Genomic DNA, 15,550 nt, shown 5'->3' with positions numbered 1-15,550 from the left:
GTTACAGAATCTTGTTCTTAGATCTGTTCTCTCTCTCTCTCTCTCTCTCTATATATATATATATATATATATATGTATATGTATGTGTATATATATATATATATGTATATATATATTCATCAAGTTTTGCAGGTGTACCCCCACCAAAATAGGAAAAAAAAATAAAGGGGTTAAAAACCCTCCATAATTCCCAATGAGGACTAAGAATGAAAAATGATCAGTGGCCAAAGAATTCTGGGTCTCATCAGGGAGTGGAGCATGGAAAATAGGAGGAAAGAATGGAATGGAATACCCTGAAAGAAGGCAAGATTAACTGGCTACCACACCACCCTGAACAGGAGCAGTCCACACTGCAACATTTTGTTGCAGATCCCATCTCTACTATTAATGCTACTATTAGCAGTAGTATTTCCAAAATTATGCAATGGAGCTTTCCTGTATCCTCCTGTCCACTGTAGCCCCCTGCACCCCCATCTAAAAAGCCCCTTTCAATTCACTTTATCATGGTGTGTGGTAGAGGGGCTGCAATGGGAGAGGAAATCTTCAGAAATAGGGCTTGGGCACCTTGAATGAATGAAGCAGGGAAATTGTCACCAATGCCACATCCCACAACCTTCCAAAGTAGCACCTCCTGAAGTAGCTGTCTATTGTCTAACAGGGGCAGCAGTGAAAAAGAGGGGATGGAAAAGTCTTGTTACACCAGTAGAATTCTGCTCAACGAATTCAAAATCTAAGCCATAATGATAATTAATTAGTAGAGATAGTTGTGGTCATAGCAGAATTTCTGTAGTGCACAGTTTGAACACTGGAAGATATGATATCAGGTTGTCTTTGATGATGCAGAGGATGTTAAAAATGTCAAGGAAGTCACTTTGTGTAACCCCCCCCCCCCACACACACACACAAAAACTGCTTCACTCTGAATTCATAACAAGAAAAAGGTGTGGAAGTTATTCTCAGAATGGGAATCATTTCTTGATTCAAATTACAATTAAAACATTTAAATGTCATGGTGAAACCTCGGTCTTTATTCAGGATTTTGTTTCAGCAGGTGACAGAGTATAATCATGGAGGGCAAAACGGAACAGAAGTGATGGAATTCATCCTCCTTGGTTTCCCTGCGTCTCAGTGTTTACAGATGTTCATCTTTATGCTCTTTCTCATCATGTATGTCCTCACACTTTTGGGGAATGTGGCCATCATCATTCTAGTAGTAACAAACCACCGCCTTCACACCCCCATGTATTTCCTTCTTTGCAATCTTTCTTTCCTGGAGATATGGTACACAACAGCATCTATCCCTAAGATCCTTGCTATATTTTTTGGGAGGAGCAGAATCATCACTTTTGTTGGCTGCTTTATGCAGTTGTACTTTGTTTTTTCCTTTGGAACTACTGAACAATTTCTGCTATCTATCATGGCTTATGACCGATATTTGGCCATATGTTACCCTTTGCACTATAATATAATAATGGATATCAGTTTCTCTAGCAAATTGGCATTTGGCTGTTGGGTGGGTGGATTCCTCGTTGTTTCTGTTCCAGCCTATCTGATCACAACATTGTCCTTTTGTGGGCCCAATGTGATTAATAACTTCTACTGTAGCATTGACTCCTGGATAGTCCTCTCCTGCACTGATACCCATATCATTGAAATGACATCTTTTGTCATAGCCACCATTGTAATTGTGGGTTCCTGTGTGATAACCCTCCTTTCCTATATGTACATTATATCCACCATTTTGCACATCCCTTCTGCCAAAGGACAACGAAAGGCTTTTTCCACATGCTCCTCCCATCTTGCCCTTCTGATTATTTGGTATGGATCCACCATTTTCCTATTTGTCAAGCCTTCTAAACAAATCTCTTTAGAAATGAACAAAATAGTGAACACTCTTAGCCTCATTGTGGTTCCATTGCTGAATCCTTTCATCTACACACTAAGAAACAAAGAGGTGAAGGAGGCATTGAGACATTCATTGCTCTGGTGTCGATGCAAACCATGTCATTTGAACAGTGAGTAAACCCATGCTATAAAAATCTCTTTTGAATACAGAGAGTCAGTGCAAAACTTGAACTGATTTTTGTCACATAGTTCGCCCTCGTGTAATCGATTAAAAAAAATAGCTGGCTCACATCAAATATAAAGTGTGTGTGTAAGTGATTCTGATCAGGACAGAATGTTAAGGTTCCCCTCACTCCCATGTCAGGATCCTGATCCATCTTCCCCATCCTGCACTGGCTATTAAAAAAAAAACATCAGCTACACAAGAGCAAATTATGTGACAAGTATGACATCTAATTTGGCCCTTAGGCTGAAAACACTCCAGTGTTTAAGAGAGGTGAAAGCAGTTTGACAGGGGCTTCATGTCTCATGAACATTTTTCCCTGACGTCACCACTGGTTAAATGCACTTTCAGGTTTTGAAATGATAAAACCGCACTCCACCCCACTAAAGTTCTTTACCAGGGTGAAAGTGAACGGAGTTTTGCACACTGTGCGAGCTTGACAAATGCACCCATCCCTAACATGCACACCAGGTGATTTAACACTGCACATGGGCATTGTTATAAATAGGCCTATCTGGGCAAGGGCTGTGGATCTTCTGAGCTGTGCTCTGGATATTTTGAGCTGTTCTAATTCCTTCTTCTTCTTCTTTTACAGTTTCCCATTGACTTGCATTGGAAAACAGAAATGGCCATAACTTTTTTTAGTTTTAATGCTAAATACATATCCCTCATGGAGCTGATTGAACCTGTCAAATATCAGGCACTTGGGTCTGGTGACTTGTGCACTAGCCACAGATAAAATTTGCTTTTTTCAAGAAAATCTGTCAAAGCTGTGTGTGTGTGTGTGTGTGTGTGTGTGTGTTCTGTTCTGCCATGTAAGTGCATGAAATCTGGGGACCTGGCAGGCCCTATGAAGTTGACTGAACCTGCCAAAGTACAGACAGGTCCAGTGGCTTTTGTGCTAGCCATTCATAAAGTTTATTTTTCTCAAAGACTAAAACAAAAAGTAAAAACTATCAAGCCACACAGGGGATTAAAGATGCTAATCAGAGCGTGTTTAAGGTGACCATTAGGAGGTCACTATCCCTAATCCCTGGTGTAGGGGTTTTGTTTTTGTTTTTTTGGAAGTGCAAACAGTAGTTTCCTTCTGTCTGTCCTGAAGCTGCCACTATTCAGCTTCACTGGATGACCTGAGGCTCCTTATTACAGGAAGAAAAAAGTTAAATATCTCTTTGGCTGTACATTACCTGGGAAAAAGTCACACTGAGCCCAGCTTATGTACTGCACTGCTCCACTTTCATTACTCCATATAATTTTATAAACCTCCCGCTTTATTTGCCTTTCTTCTAAATTAAATAGCCCCAATATTGAACCCTTTCCTTATAGAGTAATGATTTCACCCCACTCTCAGTCACCCCACTGTGATTGGAGACTGCTGGGGTAAAAGTTCAGCCCTATTGGCAGCTAGATGTCACTTGCCAAGGCTCAGTTCCCCCCTCCCAACTCCTCCTCTCCCCCTCCCTAATCTTAACAAATTGTTACATTTCCAGACAGACTGTCTGGGCTTAGAACTGTTCAAAGCAATCTGAAGCAATTCGGACCAATCTGACCAGCTTTGGACTGATCCAGACCCACTTAGGATCTGGACCAATTTGGTCCAAATCACCCTGTTTTGGTTCAGAAATCAGATCTGAATCCAAAGCAGTGTACAGCCCTACTTAATACAAGCCTGCTTCTTCCCTCTGAGCTCAGTAGCCTTGCTGTTACTAGGAGGACTTAGGACTCACTCTCTTGGCAGACCAATAGGGACTTTGATGTGAATGCACCAGCCTTTTAAACTAGAGGGGAGACCACCACCTTTCCTTCCACAGTCCTCTCATTGTTTTTTGTTTTTGTTTTTCTCCCCCCACCCCTTCAAGAACACACACTTTTCTGTTCTTACATGCCCACTTTTGGGAGCTTGCTTGCAATGAAATTCTGAAGAGGGAGAAGGAAGGAAAGAAAGAGTTCCATGTGAAATACTGGTATTTCACACAGCATCTGATTTTACTGTCCCAAAATGGAAACTTTGGATTCTGCAGAAGTTTAGCAGCTTCAGTACAGCAAAGGATCCAATCAGCCTCCACAAACTGCTTTCTCCCCCTCCACTTTAATTTCTCCTAAACAGCTGTAGGACTCAAATTATTCCAAAAGGAGGGTTAGGACTATGTGGCATCATGATCAATGAACTGCTGGGGCTTTAAAATAGGTTCTACAGTTGTTGTTTTAAAAAAGCTAGAAAACCCCCTCAGCCACCTCACCTCATAAAGTTAATTTAAGTATGTACAATCCTTACAAACCCTCCACAGCCTCCTAAAGTCCTCTGAAATACTACTTCTCTGAAAGGAGCTACTTGGCTTAGGGAATTCTCTCTACTCCCCCCACCCTGCATTTCCAGTCACCAGTCTTCTTTTCTCCCCCCCCCCTCCGATCCTGGGGTGTGTTTCCACACTATTGGCTTCACTTTGTTTGCAACTTTGTTGAGATGATTCCCCAATCACATCTTCTCCTTTTCCAGTTTCCACAGTACTTAAAGTCCCAGCTTACCATCACTAGGGATGTTGGAGAATTCTGCAACGGACTCCAGTGAAAGAATCTGGCCCCCCGGAGTCCATGGTGGAATGGACTACCCCCCCCACCCCTCGAAATCCCCCCAGAACAGACCTACCTGGCAGCGGTGGCGGCTTCGGTGGCTGCAGCGGCGGTGGTGGCTCCAGTGGCTCCGGGTTGTCTTCTGGCCACTGCCGGGCTGCTGCGGCCACAAATGGTGGCCTTCGTAGCGGCGGCCATTTGCATCCGTGCCGTAGGCCGTGATAGGCTACGTAAATACTTATGTAGCCTATCATGGCCTAAGGTACGGACACAAATGGCAGCCAGCATAGCAGCCGCCATTTGCGTGTGCAGCGCGGCAGCAGCGGCCAGAAGTCCAGCTGCAGCCGCCTCCAGCCAGCGGCTCCACGGCTTTGCCACGGAGCAGAGCTGGCCAGGCCAGATTCTGGGAGGGCGAACCGGATCACCTCCCCCCCATCAAGGATTCCGGGGGGAGGACCGGATTGCCCCCCCCCCATGGACCCCAGCATAACCAAGGTAAGTGGAGTTTTGTACACCCCTAATCATCACTGTAACCTGGGGCTCTCTGCTGTTTCCACTGAGCTCTAATTGAAATATTTTTTTGAAGGCTGGGTGGAGTCTGAGTGGAGTCTGGGTTGGGTCTGATTACCTCATCAGTGTTCCCACCTCCTCAGCCATGTTTCCAGGACGATGGAAAGAGAAGCTAATGGAGGAGCATGGGATTTTATTTTAAAGGAATCAGCTTTGCTGTGAAGAGAGGCTTCCCCCCTCTCCCCCCTTTCTCCTTTCCCCTGAAAGTCCAGATGCACCTGCATTTCAGGAGCAAGCCTCACTAGCACAATAGGAGTTCCTTCTGAACAGACACACCTATACTTGTGCTGTGAAAGTGTGGGGGACACAAAGAGGGAAACTAGTCCCCATTTTAACCCAGAGGACCTCATTGACCACAATGGGAGTTACTTCTGAGGACACACTAATGGGTTTCTTTGTGGGAAAGAGACCGAAACCAGCCCCCATTTTAACACACAGGATGTCTATAAGGAAGCTGTGAAGGAGTTAGGTCCTAAGGCAATGGACTTGAGCCTCGAGATTGCACTTAATCACATTTAAGGAATTGAGGGATTTGATATGTGCTGTGTCAAATGAGGGGCTTTTCTGTGATTTCTGTTATTGAGAGGGCAAGCCTCATTCAGCACAGTGGGAGAAAACACCCCTTGACTGGGTTTATGGGCTGTGTTCTAGTGTTTATTTTCAATGATGTTTTAAAAGTTCCTCCCTCAGCAACCTGCTCCAAAATGGCAATGAAACTTCCAGAAAACAGGGAGGGAAAGGGTTTGGTCACTGAGGTTAGAGCAACACACCCACAAAGGCCGGGCTACACGCCCCATGGGCAGGACTATGATACCAAACCCAATGCAGCTGTGGAAACAGGTCAGTAATGGAGCTGAATTGAGATGGAAAATCATAGAATCATAGAATAGTAGGGTTGGAAGGGGCCTACAAGACCATTGAGTCCAACCCCTTCTCAATGCAGGGATCCAAGTCAGAGCATCCCTGACAGATGGCTGTCCAGCCTCATCTTGAATGCCTCCAGTGTGGGAGAGCCCACCACCTGCCTAGATCATTGGTTCCATTGTCATATTGCTCTAACAGTCAGGAAGTTTTTCCTAATGTTCAGCCGGAATATGGCTTCCTGTAACTTGAGCCCATTAGTCCATGTCCTGCATTCTGGGATGATGGATAAGAGATCCTGGCCTTCTTCTCTGTGACAACCTTTCAAGTACTTGAAAAGCACTATCCTATCTCCCCTCAGTCTTCTCTTCTCAAGGCTAAACATGCCCAGTTCTTTCAGTATCTCTCCATAGGTTTTGTTAAAGTCGGATAGGGATGGGTGAATTCCCTTCCTTTTGTCCCAGCTGGGAATCCACCTATGGGGGGAGGTGATCCCTCCCTCCCCCAGAAGAGGCTAGCCTATCGCAGAAAAACACACAGATGCAAATGGCATAGTGGACGCCATTTGCGGCCATAAAGCCCTTACTTTAACTTAATTGCGGCCATTTATGGCTGCCTTTATGTTAATGTAAGAGCTTTATGGCCGCCAATGGTGTCCACTATGCCATTTGTGTCTGGAGTCATCCCTCAGCCAGTGATACGGCATGGCAATGGCGATTGTATCGCCAATGATATGGAGCCACCAGCTGGCTCTGCAGAATCACCACAGGGAGAATCCGGATGAAGAGGATTCCGGCGGGAGGCGGAGGTGAGGGATCCTTTCCGCCATGGACACCAGAGGCTGGATTCTTTTGAATCCAGCCTCATTGGGGTCCATGGTGGAATTCTCCACCATCCCTAAAGTCAGACTATAAGCAGTCTGAGAAGAAGCGGTTTTTCTGAGCTAAAATGCAGCACTGGACTGGTGCTGAATGGCCATGATGTCATGGACACACAGAGACCTCACCGTGCAGCCAGGTTGGAGTAAATCACTGGTGGAAACACAGCCTATGTTTCTATCCTCTGCCAATTTGCCCTTGGCTTTTCTGCTGACCCAGTTACAACCTTATTGTATAATCTGACTTGTCTCCTGATTGGGGGAAATAAATGTAAGTCTTTCATGGGATAATACAACGATAGATGGGGACCTGCAGTTCCTTGATGCAGGAGAATGTCTAGCTTTGTTAGTGCTCTCGTTTTGTTGGGAGATCTCCCCTTTAAAAGTGCTACTTGAGGATATATGCATAGAAGTGATCAGTAACAAGAGATGCCCTTTTTAAAATGCCCACAATGGTGTGCATCTGCTGTGAGTGTTTGTGTGTGGATGAGGATTCCATTTAACATTTAATGGTGTCATAGGCACTATCCAGTCAGATGCCTATAACTGCCACACAAACAAATAAAACATGCTACCTGGAGAAGGAATCTGGTTTAATCAACAAAAGCCAACAAACCATTGATTCACCCAGCAATTAACAAAATCATCTCATATCTCTGAAAAAGAGTAACCTCTATTACATGCAGTATTAATACATTAGAAAGCAATCATTTTCATTACAGAGAGATGTGGGGTATTTCCTATGCATCCCCCCTTTTTTTTCTTAAGGTAGACTATAGCTTGGACCATTTAAATATTATTAGGGAAAAATTTGGAGATATTGCCTGACTATTAAGAAAAACTAGTGACATTTCTCAGGGAACATTCAATGGTGTCTACTTTCTGTGCATCATCAGACTCGGCTTACTTAATGAGCTGTCTAGGATTATCTTAGATTAAGTTCAGTATTTACTAGAGACCTTGTTTGTTCAAGCCACCATCCACTCCACCACACCACTCCACCATGTGGTGGGACCCTACCCTGTAGCTTTGGGAGCCTCAGAGGACACAGTCCCAAGACCATGACCAAAGCTCAACTGATACCCTGAACTCTCTGCCATACTGTTATATCATGTTATCTCAACTTCTGATGAAACTGAGCATAACTTGTATTATTTTTAGTATAAATATTATTTCCAGGAAATATGTCTTAGGCAAATTTCATCAGATCACTTACTCGTGTCGTGATATGTAAAGGGAACTAAAAATGTGTGGGACATGCTGGCAATATTGATTGAAGCCAATTCTCTCATTCTGAAAAGACATTAGCTTTAGGTGGGTCGTGGATGTATTTTAGTTACTGATATGCTATTGCATTTGTGGAAATGAAGAACAGAGCGAGGTGTTAAGGAAAATGACTTTCCAGAGGAATAAGTTGTCAAAGGGAGGGAAAGATGGTCCTTGCTAGAGAATCTGGTGCAATGATTAGGATGGAAAGATAACTCCACCAATAACTATAGATGCTTGATGAAGGTTAAATGAATGTAACAAAATTCATTTTAAGGGGAGAATAGGGAATGACAGTCTACCAAAAGTACTCAGGAGGAGGGGAAACTCAGTAGTTAATTAAAGTGCTATTCTTAGTTGGCAGTAACACACATACCAACACATGGGTACAAAGGGGAGGGGGTGTAGATATTGTGACTAAAAGGCAATGGACTGCAAGGGGTATAAAAAGTCAATGATATTTCAATGCAAAGTTCAAAATCAAACCAGAAAAGTGTCACTGACCATTTCAGCAGTAATGACCCTCATAGTCTTAGTACCCTAATTAATAACATCTTCTTCCTAATCTTAGTGTCCTGATTAAACATCTGTAGTGAAAGGGGGGGAATTCAGAATTAGTATACATATATTTTATTTTAATTAAACTGTTAGAAAACCTAAATAATGGTTTGTATAGGGAGAAAACACAAACCAAATATCTTACTGGTAGAGGCAGAAGGAGGAAATAAGATATAGGGTTTAATCCAAAGATGCTTCCTTAGCCAGAAGAGCTTCTTCTATCAGAGGAAGGAGTTTTTGTCGTTAGTGGAAGCTTCCCCAGATCCAACCCAGTTTGTTTATCTGGATACGTAGACTAATATGGTGAATATACTTACATATGGAGAAAATTAAGCTAGTGTTTTATAAGGATCCAATTATATAAACTCATTTCCACTTCCCTTGACTTTTGTACATAGACTCTTTATTGCAATCAAATCCTCATTTTAATTAATTACCCCACTTATGTTGCTTGATGTTTGTAGGGACACACGCTTCCCTTTAATTGCTTTCTTCAGGGCATCTTTGACCTCCTTGTTTCTCAGGCAGTATATGATTGGGTTTAGCATGGGAGTGACCACAGTATAGAACATGGACACAATTTTGTTGACGCTCACTGAATTGATGGAAAAATTTGAGGTTGGACGGACATACATGAACATCAGAGTGCCATAGAAAATGGTCACTACAGCCAGATGGGAGCCACAAGTTAAGAAGGCTTTTTGGCGGCCAGTAGATGAAGGGATTTTCAGAACAGTGATTATGATGAGGCTGTAAGACACCAAAATGAGGAGGAAGGAACTGACAATGACACTAGTGGCCACAATGAAATTGGACAGTTCAGCTTCATGTGGGTTTATGCAAGAGAGTTTCAGTAATGGTGATGCATCACAAAAGTAGTGGTTGATCTTATTCGGTCCACAAAATGGCAGCTTGCATAGTGCAACCAGTGGGGGAATGTTAACTATGAAAGCACCAATCCAAGAGCACACAGCCAGTTGAAGGCAAATTTTGTTATTCATGAGTGTTGGGTATCTCAGAGGATTGCATATGGCTGAGTAGCGATCGAATGCCATGATTGCCAGAATGAAACATTCTGCCGTGCCAAGTGTAATCAAAAAGTAGAGTTGAGTAATGCAGCCAGCATATGTGATAGATATGTTTTTAGCTAGGAAGACTTCTAGCATCTTGGGAACGATATTGGATGTGTACCATATCTCCAGGAAGGAGAAGTTGCTGAGGAAGAAATACATGGGGGTTTGGAGACGCTGGTCAATGTGTACTATGCCGATAATGATGAGGTGTCCACACAAGGTCAAGATATAAACAACCAATCCCACAAAGAAGAGGAGAAGCTGAAACTTCTTCAAACTTGGGAAACCCAAGATGATGAAGTGGGTCACGGTAGTTTTATTGCCAGTGACCATGCTGGCATAGTTTCTGGCCTATGAAGAGAAAAAAAGCAGCATTATACTGAAGTTTATATGACACAGAATAAAAATCATAGTGGTAAATAAAATAGCTGTAGGTTCTAAACACAACATATGTACTTGAAAACACATTGCTGTGATGCTAGAGAAGAGAGAAAATGAAACAGAAAGGGAGTGGAATAGAAAAGAATACTGATGTGTATAATTAAGAATGAAAATGATGATGATGATGATGATGATGCATCACACTCTGTACAGCTCTTCCCCTACTTTTTCAAACTATTTTTTACAACCCAAGCTAGACCAGTATCCCCCAGATTACAGATGAGGAGCAATGCTAAGAGATAATGGGTTGCCTACAACCACGTTGTTCAAGACTGAGGCAAGATCATTTGAATGAGAAGCTTTCTGTCTCACAGAGTTTGTTACCACACTATGGCACTGTATGCTTTCCATTTGATTCACCAGTCACCCAAGTTCAGGGTATTTCCTGCATCTAAATAGCTGCAGATTGCTCATCAGAAGGTGCTAAGGAATAGCAGAATATTTATTTATTTGTTTATGTATTCATTTCATTTCTATACCGCCCAATAGCCAAAGCTCTGTGGGTGGTTCACAAAAGTTAATATTTGACCCTTGCTTGATAAATTGCAGTTCATATTGTTGTTGTTGTTTTACTGAGGTCCAATGTTCAGCTTCCACTCAGAAGTTATGAGCAATTTACAAATTCAACTTGGAACTTGTGAACAATGTTGAATCCAGAGTTAGTCAACTTAGAGTAGACCCATTGAGTAACTTGTCCCATTGATCTCAACGGGATTGCTGTAAGCATGCCTAACAATGCAAGCCTACACATGTCAACTGAAAAGTAAGCCTCATTGAGTTTATTGGGGCTCAGGTAAGTGGCCATAGGACTGTAGCTTAAGTCTAGATCCAACCCAGTGGTTCCCATATTCTACTACTGTCTTAGGAAATACTTGAACATGTTACTTACTGTTGCTTAATTTCAAATGAGCAGAAACCTCACTGCAGTGGTTTCTTCCTTTCAGAATTTGTCTGTAAAATATTGTTAGTGAAGTGAGAATGCACTGAATATTTTTGGAAGCCAGTAGGAAAGCTCCAAAGCCTTAGAATAATTCATCTGGATGTTGTTCTTCCTTGATAGAGAGAGATAATTAAACACGATGTTGCAGAGAATGTCATGAAGTACTGATGGGCTCCCTTTACCTCCATCAAAGTGAAAGAAATGTGGTAAATATAACAGGTTACATTACACATCTCAGTTCTCTTTGGGGGTTTGAGTACCCACAATGGACTGCACATCTAACAAGATCTTCTCCAGGCCTAGTTAATTAGTTTGGAAAACCTTTGCCAGAGGGAAGTAGTCAGATGCACACCTACCTTATTGCAAAAAAGGTCCATGTGTGCAATTTTTCCCCTATCTAAAAAGAGGCAATGGTGAGAATTCACAGGAAGAGGCCTCCATGAAAATATTCCACAATATGGTTCATATGTCACATCATCTTCATGGTTCCCCATTCCTCCACCACACAAGGTCTGGGAGGTGCTATGTCCTAGAGTTAAGTATTCAAAGAAAAATGTTTTTTTCTCCCCGCCCCCTCCATTCCTGTCTGATCATATGAAGGCACCATTATAAATATCTGAAAGTCCAGAAGATATACAGGGATTCTTTGCTCCATCTTGACATCCTTCACTAAAGATAAATCATGTAAAATGAAACCACTATACAATCGCTCCATCAGGGTCAGAAGAAAAAAGCCAGCTCATTACATAAGTAGTACAGCTGTGCAGGGACCCCCCGATCCAACTCGGAAGCCACTTTGTAGCTTTGGAGGTGGGCCTGATTTGGCTCAGGCTGATTCTCAGGCCCCCAACCCAACTCAGCCCTGAACTAGGATTTGGCCATCCGAATCCCACTGATGCCCCCCACACACAAACCCCCAGCTCCTTACCTGGGCTGTTGCCTCCTTCTCCTCCTCCTCCCCCACCACCTCCCCTGCTATTGCCGCCTCCACCTTCTCCGCCACCGCCGCCACCATTATTGCCACTGCCACCATCATCGCCGCTACATGCCGTTGCCAGCCCTCGGCATGCTCCAGCTTTTTTTGCAGGGAGTGGAAACATCATTTAAAAAATGGAGACTCCTGCCAAAAAATGGCAACTCCTGCCATAAAGCGCAGGTGTGCATCCAGGGCTCAGAAGCTGGCGGCGGCGGTGATAGTGGTGATGACAGCAGTGGTGGAGGTAGCCTCCGCCACCACCATTGCTGCTGTCACTATCATAGCTGCTGCCACCATCATCGCCACCCACCACCACCACCAGCTCCTGAATTTAAAATGGCAACTCCCGCCAAAAAGAGGCGATGCGTGTTCAGGGCTCAGGAGCTGGCAGTGGTGGTGGTGATGGGGGTGGAGGCGACGGTGGTGACTCCTGTGAGTCACCTCAGGTAAGGTGCTGGAGGCACTGGTGCAGCTGGGATGGGATGCTGAAGTACCAAAGCACACTGAGCACTTCGGAGAGCCTCCGACCCAATCCAGGTCTCCTCGTGCCCCCTCCACTTCACCTCGGAAGGGGCCAGAAACAGCCCAAAGCAGCCCGCTTTGAGCAGGGATTTGGGCCTTGGGCCGAAGTAGTGTCCAGCTCTAATAAATAGCAACAGTGTAGGACAGGGCTTGGGTTGAATGCACAATTCTTCACAAATAATGTCTTGTTTTGGAAGTGAGTAACTGTTGCCTTATCAGCATTCCTATTTATGTAGCCTATCATGGCCAAAAAAAAAAAGGGAACACAAATGGCAGCCGCCGTAGCTGCCACCATTTGCATCCGCTGTTTTGTTGTTGTTGTTGCCGTGATAGGCTACGTAAATATTTATGTAGCCTATCACGGCAAAATACAGGGAGGCAAATGGCGGCGGCTATGGCAGTTGCCATTTGCGTCCCTGTGCAGGCTGCCCAGCAGCTGGCTGGAGAGAATTTCAAGGGGAGGGACAGAGCGCCTCCCCCCCCACGAATGTCAAATGGCGGCAGCGGTAGCCAGTCGGAAGACCAGCAGCCGCTGCTGCCGCCGCCGAACCGCCACCAAACCGCCGCCGAACCGCCGCCGCAGCCACCACCGCCAGGAAGATCCGCCCAAGGTAAGTCCTGTCCCGGGGGGGCAGGGGGGCAGACCGTTCCACCACCGATTTCGGGGGGCTGAATGCTCTGGCATTCGGCTTCCCCGAGATTCATGGCAAAATTCTCTGACATCCCTAAATTTCACCCTTCAAAAAGGTAAGTGACTTTCGTACATCCCTAGCAGTATGGTAAGATCGATGTGTTCTCAGTATGATTTTACAGAGTAGAGGTTTGGACACTTAAAAGAACAATCTGAGGAAAATTAAATCCTTCAAAATGTGGATATACCGACACATGTAGGGATGGCGGAGAATTTCTCCCCGAAACTTCGGGGGGCCGAGCGCCAACGTGTTCGGTCCCCCGAACAAGTTTCGGGGAGAAATCCTCCGCACCCCCCCGCACCCCGCCCCCCCCGGGACGGGACTTACCTTCCCTGAATGTCCCTCCCGGCGGCGGGTCCGGCTGGCAGTTCGTCCGGTGTTCGAGCGGGGCGGGAGCGGCAGCCGGTCTTTCGACCGGCTGCCGCCCCCGCCATTGCAATGAAAGAAAAAAAAAACACGTCCCCTGATAGGCTACGTGACGATTCACGTAGCCTATCACGGCAAGATTTGCAAAGTCAGCCGTGATAGGCTACGTGAATCGTCACGTAGCCTATCACGGCTGACTTTCCAGATCTAGCCGTGATAGGCTACGTGAATCGTCACGTAGCCTATCAGGGGACGTTGTTTTTTTTTTTTTTTACTTTCGTGTTCACGGCCGGGCGAGGCGGGAAGCCTCCTCCCCGGCCTGAATTTCGGCCGGGCGAGGCGGGAAGCCTCCCCCCCCCGGCCTGAACTTCGCGGGGGGAGCAGCGAAGCGCTCCCCCCCACCGCGAACAAGCTGCGAGAAAAGGTAAGTGACTTTCGTCCACCCCTAGACACATGCTGAAAATACTTTGGACAGATCAAGTAACAAATGAGAGTGCACTATGCAGAGTAAGCCAACAAACAGAATTGGTAAAGACCATCAAAAGAAGAAAGTTATAATACCTTGGTCATATTATCTGAGGCAAAAAATATATATGCTTTTCTCCAACTCATTGTACAAGGGAAAGTGGAAGGAAAAAGATCAATAGGAAGAAGACGAATGTAAAGATGAATGAGTTAAATAATCTGAGAGAATGGTTCAGCTGTATGTCTATACAATAATTCAGAGCTGTGGCATCAAAAACAAAAATAGCTGTAATGATAGCTAACCTCCAATAGGAGATGGCACTTTAAGAAGAAGAAGCTGCCTCCAACACTGCCAGGTATAGACATCTGGCACTGTTGTTTGCTGAATCTTGATCACTCATGCATATCCCACAAAGATCTGGTAATGTAAGGATATGCAAACTCACCTCTGTCTGGGTTCTCTGGACTCCTGCCCAGCCCCTGCCCAGCTTGCTGGTCCCCAGACCATGCTCGATCCCCTCCCACACTCAGCGAACAGCCTGCACTCACCCCAGTGGCCTCATCGAGCTCTCACATATAAAAAAAAATAAAATGGCGATCACACAAATGTGAATGTTTTTGTATGAGCGAAAATGTGCATTTTGCAAACGTGCATATTCTCATGCGTGAAATGTGCATTTTTGCAAAGGCACACCGTGTGTGCATGAAAATGTGCATTTTTTGTAAATTCGGGATGTGTAAATGTGAAAGTGTGAATTTCCGCGTGTACAAAAATTTGCGCTTTTTTTTGTGATCACCATTTTCTTTCTCAAAAAATGGTGACCACAAATCTCGATGAGGATGCTGGGTGAGTGGGGCAAATAGGGGCAGGGGCTTGGCAGGGCTTGGGGGTGCAGGTAGGAGCAGAATCGGGCTCCCGTGCCATCCATGTGATAATGTAACAAGGTTTATTAAGCAGAGTACAGCTCAAACACAGGCCTGGAGCAGCATTTTCTCCTAGTTAGGGATGGCGGAGAATTCTGCCACGGATTCCAGTGAGGCCGGATTGTTTAGAATCCGGCCCCCCAGAATCGGTGGCGGAATGGCCTCCTACCCCCCACCCCCCCGCTCCCCCGCGGAATCCCCCCAGGACAGCACTTACCTGGGGCGGAGGCGGCGGAGGCGGGTGCGGCCATTGCTGACCTTGGACCGTGACGGGCTACGTAAGAATTTACATAGCCTATCATGGCTAACCTCAAAAAACAAATAAACCGCAGCGTGTGCAAATGGCGGCGGCTACGGCAGCCGCCATATGCGTGCCATCT

The 15,550-nt window shown here is 45.0% G+C and overlaps 2 protein-coding genes across 2 annotated transcripts; one reads left to right on the top strand and one right to left on the bottom strand.

Annotated features, from left to right (window-relative positions):
* Positions 1-1,093: 1,093 nt before the first annotated feature.
* Positions 1,094-2,023, top strand: LOC146341464 (olfactory receptor 6F1-like). The gene has a single exon (XM_084807469.1). It carries the CDS (start codon positions 1,094-1,096, stop codon positions 2,021-2,023), a length of 930 nt encoding a protein of 309 aa, XP_084663595.1.
* A 7,173-nt stretch (positions 2,024-9,196) lies between these two features.
* On the bottom strand, positions 9,197-10,177 carry LOC146341463 (olfactory receptor 6B9-like). The gene has a single exon (XM_084807468.1). It carries the CDS (start codon positions 10,175-10,177, stop codon positions 9,197-9,199), a length of 981 nt encoding a protein of 326 aa, XP_084663594.1.
* Positions 10,178-15,550: the final 5,373 nt, after the last annotated feature.

Source organism: Heloderma suspectum, chromosome 6, assembly GCF_057233095.1.
Source record: "Heloderma suspectum isolate Gila_16-S chromosome 6, 16-S_ref, whole genome shotgun sequence".
NCBI lineage: Eukaryota > Metazoa > Chordata > Lepidosauria > Squamata > Helodermatidae > Heloderma > Heloderma suspectum.
This window is presented reverse-complemented; position numbering and strand designations above follow the sequence as displayed.